Consider the following 6000-nt stretch of genomic DNA (forward strand, 5'->3'; position numbering starts at 1 on the left):
GACGTGACAGAGGTGTGTGGGATAGAGAGGGGCCGGGAAGAGGAAGAGAGATGAGGTGACAGAGGTGTGAGGGATAGAGAAGCGCCGGGAAGAGGAAGAGAGATGACGTGACAGAGGTGTGTGGGATAGAGAGGGGCCGGGAAGAGGAAGAGAGATGACGTGACAGAGGCGTGAGGTATAGAGAGGGGCCGGGAAGAGGAAGAGAGATGACGTGACAGAGGTGTGTGGGATAGAGAGGGGTCGTGAAGAGGAAGAGAGATGACGTGACAGAGGTGTGTGGGATAGAGAGGGGCCGGGAAGAGGAAGAGAGATGACGTGACAGAGGTGTGTGGGATAGAGAGGGGTCGGGAAGAGGAAGAGAGATGAGGTGAAAGAGGCGTGAGGGATAGAGAGGGGCCGGGGAGAGGAAGAGAGATGAGGTGAAAGAGGCGTGAGGGATAGAGAGGGGTCGGGAAGAGGAAGAGATTTGAGATGACAGAGGCGTGAGGGAAATATAAAGAGGCCATGGAGAGGAAGAGGGCCGAGCGAGAGGAAGCAGTCGTTAGAGGAATTGGGTTAGGCGACAGTGGGCGACTGGTGTGGTATTCGACTAACACCAGCTGTTCCCTGACGTGTGTGGCCTTGTAGCGAAATCAACAGCCACATCTAGCCTCCAATAATCAACTTGACAGACACCTGTCGTGAGCTGTTCTGCATAGCAAGATTTAATTTCAATCATGAAATCCGTCATATTTGAGTAGTTCATTTCACCTGTCACCGAACTAAATTGTTCTGCATATGTTATGATTGATTATTCAGTTTTCGTTCTTAATTCAAAAGATAAACGCCAGAGATATTTAGTATCGAATGTATACCTTAAAGGGTTAATAGTTTTGGGAATGGAACACTAACACCAGATGTACACGAGAAGGGTAAGCATGCTCTGCTATGCCAGTAGCACCCGCCACGCACCCATTTTTCATTGTAAAAAAAAATGTCTGTTAAAGCTATACCAGGCTAAACTCCTGGCCTTGATTGCGGCCTGTAAATGCATTATCGATAAAAGTATTTAATTGTTTTACGGGTTTATGGTAGGAATCGATTTGTGTCTTCGTCACAGTTGAAATGTTGATTGAATACAGTCAATTTCAATCACCATTAAGAGTTCTGTATATTAATTTTGATTAATAATATATTTTATCCTGGAGAAGCATCCACCCTCCACTTGTAGAAAAATACCCAAATAACAATAGTCAGGCAATATATGAACCAAATGACGTGTTACAATATATTTCTGCACACTATGCGTTTTTGCAGAGTCGCGCGCTACTTGAAATCACGTGACTGGAACCTGGAGGAGGCTGAGCGTCTTCTGAAAGAGACTGTAGACTACAGGAGACAGAACCGCCCTCTGCACCTCGACTGTCGCTGGTGCCACGACCGGCCTGGCTTCCATTCCATGGTCAGTCTCTAAATACCCCACTACTTCCAAATGTCCCATATCCCATTCCCTTTGACACTTGAGCCAAAGAGCACCTGTTGATAGCCATGGATGGCTCTGGGACGTATGGGCCTCCCCCGGTTGGGCCTTACGATAAGAGAGGATACACGCATGTTTGCTGAATATAGTGAACAGACAAAGGAGACAAAGCTTGGAGCACTTTGAAAGTATTGAAACAAATAGGTATTTGGTATAGAGGGAGTTTTAAACCTTCTGAAGTGGTTTCCACGATGACCCTGGCAACGCTGCAAAGTGAATTGGGTAACCCGTGCCATATCAAACACGTTCTTGGTGCTTATATTACACCCTTGTATTTGGGAAATTTCTAGCCTTGACTTTATAAATACTCACTAGTACGGAAGTCTAATGATGCCACTTTGGTAGCATAATTTTAATTTGCTAAATCGAAATTTCTCGGGGTGGGTTTCAATAATTTCGATTATTTTCTCGTTATTTCAAGATTACTTCAAACTACTGTTATTTGTCTCTGGGACAGAGGGGTGAGGTGGGATGGCGAGGCAGAGGAAGAGGGGCTTGAGAGAGATCAGGGTGAAGAAACGGGGGTCAGTGAGAGCAATGGGTGTCAGGGAGATCAGGATGTAAATAACAAACTTCGGCTACATTTGAATGGAACTGGAGGATCCATATAGTTTCGTTAAGTTCCTTGACTGTATGTATGTATGTATTACCTGTATGGTTCCAGCGCCAGATCGGCCATGATGAGATGGGACGTCCTGTCATCTACTCCAACTTTTCCCAGGCTACAACTCACCGGAACTCGGTGGAAGACTCGATCAGTCATGTGACCTACCTCATAGAGAACGCTAAGCTGACGATGCAGCCGGGGATCTCCACCTGGGTGTTTATCATAGATTGTACAGGTACACGAACTTGGAATATTGAATGATTAGTATCAAATGATTGTTTCGTTTGTTTTTCTATATCTTCCATTATTTGTATATTTACTTACAATCATATCTGTGAAGGTCCGGGTTAGAATAGGTCTTCAGCAACCCAACCTCATGAGAGGAGACTAACAGGATCGGGTGGTCGGACACGCAGATTTGCTTGATGCATATCATCGAATCCTAATTGCTCATGGTGTTGTAAATCACTGGCTTGTCTGGTCGAGCCTGTGATTATTTACAGACTACCGTCATGTAGCTGGAATACTGCTGAGTGCGACGTTAAACAAAAAGCAGCAAACACACTTACAATTCAATGCTAAACTCTGAATGTATTTTGCTGAAGTACAGGTTAGCTGTGGCACTTGGTGGTCAGCAGACAGATCACAAATCAGGTGGAAACGCGGAGAGTAGTTGGATGGGTGACCGTGTTTGAGAGTTTCCACTACCTCGGTCCTGCTTACGCATGTTACACATATGATGTCTGCTTATTATTTATAAAGAATAAAATTAAAAATGCAGCAAAGAGGGTTTGGGTGATCCTGGCACAGTCAGGCTGGTTAGGTTCATCATCAGGTCAGAGCCCTTGCCCCCTCTACACGCAGCCCAGACAGTGAAATGGGCTTTCTCCCAGGAAGCGCTGGCTAGTCAAACCCACCCAGAAATTTTCGGAGAATGTGAAGACTACCCAACACTGCAGCCTTCGGCATTACCCAAGTTGTCAGAAGGGCTGTGTTCCTGGCAGCAAACCCGGGTACTCCCCCGATGTCAGTCAACAGATTGGGAGGTACCAAACCCACGGCACCGAGAACAATGGGGAGCCGGACAACTTGGTACTTCGAAAGCGAGGTCCGCATATTTGCCATGTTTTTCCTGAATCTTGTCAATCACATTAGTGTTAAAAGGGACAGAAAATTCAATGATATAAATGATTTCATTGGATTTATCAAAAAGGACAAGATCAGGTGTGTTGGCCTGGATGCGTCTGAGGTTGTATACGGGCCTACTCCAAGGGATTTTGTATTTATCATTTTCCGTGACGCCCTCTACACATTCCGGATCGTACCATGGATGGACCTCTGTGTCAAAACCACAAGCATGGCGAAGACGGTAATAAAATGATCGAGCCAAGCCATCCTGTCGCTTAAGACAAAGTTTGTGCCAAAGCTGGGCATCCACTGACAAGGTGTGGGACAGTCTCATTAAATTCATTACATAATCTACATTTCATATTCACAGCTTGATGCAAAATCGCACATAGACGGTTTCGAGTGGGAAGTGACTGGTCCTGAACAGCAAACAGAAAGCCTTTTTATTATTATTATTATTATTATTATTATTATTATTATTATTATTATTATTATCGTCATTATTATTATTATTTCCAGGTATGACGCTGCAGTCGTGCAACCCCAAGTTAGGCTATGGCGTGACACAGATAATGGCCAACCACTACCCTGAGCGTCTGGGTCTCGTCATGTGCCTCAACCACAGCCCAGTCTTCCACGGAGTATGGAAGGCCATCAAGATCTTCCTCCACGACAACACAGTCTCCAAGATGAAGCTAGTCAGGTCAAAGAGGAAAATTCTACAAACGTTCCAGAAATATTTCTCAGATGAAATGACGGCGTGGCTGCTGGATGAGATAAGGCTCAACAAGGTCAAACCTCTCCCTGAAGGTCAAATGCAGTTTTGGTGCCCCCCAGCTGAGAAAGGCGGTCATGATCCCCGCGGATCTCCCTCTTACGTGTCAAAGTTCATAGATCCCTACACCAGCAATACCAGAGACACCGCTAGGCGCATACACAAACCCCATCCAAACGTTTTAGACAATATGAACGGGACGGTGCTTGAAGTGACGATATCACCAGAAGAAGCGAAAGAACGTGTGCAGGCGCAGGCTGTTGCCGAGGCATCCAATTTCGACGGAAGTGACGACGACACGGAGGTGTCATCTGTCCACATTGCGGATGAGTTTAAGATACCCCAAACAGCTTTGCCTTTAAGCACATATTGACAACATCGATGGCTCGTATGATTTCTGCAACGATGCCCCATGGTGTTATAGCCATTAACATTTATCAAAGACTTGGGAATATTCAGAATCACATAGGGAGGGTGCAAGGCGACGGAGGACGTTTGAGTCGCCGGTAGATAGATAGCAGTGTGTGCAAGAGCGACAGTGGTGATGATATGGACAAATCTCAGATCGATAACTGGGACTGCTGAAAGTCAATTAACATCCCTTGTGAGCGGGTACAAGACTGTAATAGAAAATCAGATTACTAGATCATTGTGTGTGAGCGGAAGCTTAATCTAATTAATGTTGAACTTTGTCTGTGATCCCTTATTTCGGTGGTGGGAAGTGTCTTCCAGTGTGTAAATCTAGGAGTGAGAGTTACTTCCCTTGATATACCTCTAAACCTGTTCAACGCTACACATATAAAACCAGTCCAGCTCATGTGTTCCTTATTCATGTTATACGCAAAGAGGTTTACTGTTTTTCGCTTCTTTAACCTTTTCTTAGTTTGGAGATAAATCTCACCCCATGATTCTATACAATGTTACTTATAAAAGGAAACCATTTTTATGAGGCTGTTCGTTGTTTTTCTTACATTTGTCGGTTTTGGTCTTACGTATTGTTTGGTTTGTTACACAACTGACAGCGTCACAATGCTGAACACTTACAAACAAGGTAAAGATTGAGAATAATTCCGATCAATTAATGGTAGTCATCAAACGTTTACTATTGTGCCACTTTTATTGGCATTGTGTTTTGTATACAGTATTTAGGGGCGGTCGGGTAGCCTAGTGGTTAAAGCGTTCGCTCGTCACGCCGAAGACCCGGGTTCGATTCCCGACATGGGTACAATGTGTGAAGCCAATTTCTGGTGTCCCCCGCAATGATATTGCTAAAAGCGGCGTAAAACCATACTCACTCACTGTATACAGTATTCTGTCAGGTAGGTCTGACATAGGTGTCGCGTGGTCGTGTGCAGATAGCGGAATACATTGTGACCTATTTAGATAACCTGCTACTTTAGATCTACCAGTCTGTAGATATAGCTCGATGATTTCCTGTAACATTGCACATACATGTAACATATAGAACGTCAAGGCTTGGTACCACTAGATCCTGTGGACACGATTGAGTGACTGGGTCCACATCCGCTTTGAACAGTATTTCAGTTACATCACGGCGTGTCAGTTCAAGATGGGAGGAAAGCACGAAGTGATGCAGGTTTCCTTGGGTGAGATCCAAACACACAAGGGGATTCGAACGATAAGTGATGTTTTTGAATGGCTATAAAGGGTGAAAGTTGGTTAAGAACAGCTATCAGCTAGGGGCACCGGTGGCCAAGTCGTCTAAGGCGCCGCAATTCGCTATGCAGTGAGGCGTCCTTAGGCACGCCAGAAACCTATGATTGTGTGTTCGAATCCCGATTCGCCCCGAGTATGTTTCTAGGTTTGTCAGCACCAATCCCGTGCTCGTGGGTTTCATCGAAGTGGTAAACGTCTGAGACCTGCGACACTACGGGCTTTCCTCCCACATTGAGTTGAAGTGTTAAAAGCGGCGTTAAACCCAACTCACTCACTCACTATCAACTAATTCCA

At 45.1% G+C, this 6000-nt stretch overlaps 1 protein-coding gene across 2 annotated transcripts in view; it reads left to right on the top strand.

Annotated features, from left to right (window-relative positions):
- LOC124152866 (SEC14-like protein 1) overlaps positions 1–4975 on the top strand; it is a 41935-nt gene extending 36960 nt beyond the window's left edge. For both annotated transcript variants that reach the window (XM_046525956.2, XM_046526031.2), the window contains exons 3-5: positions 1297–1441; positions 2184–2361; positions 3774–4975. In XM_046525956.2, the coding sequence (XP_046381912.1) occupies positions 1297–1441; positions 2184–2361; positions 3774–4402 (952 nt within the window). In that variant the 3' untranslated portion in view covers positions 4403–4975. The remainder of the gene's footprint in view (positions 1–1296; positions 1442–2183; positions 2362–3773) is intronic.
- Positions 4976–6000: the final 1025 nt, after the last annotated feature.

This window comes from Haliotis rufescens, unplaced genomic scaffold (assembly GCF_023055435.1).
Source record: "Haliotis rufescens isolate VD_foot unplaced genomic scaffold, xgHalRufe1.0.p SCAF_17, whole genome shotgun sequence".
Classification (NCBI taxonomy): domain Eukaryota; kingdom Metazoa; phylum Mollusca; class Gastropoda; order Lepetellida; family Haliotidae; genus Haliotis; species Haliotis rufescens.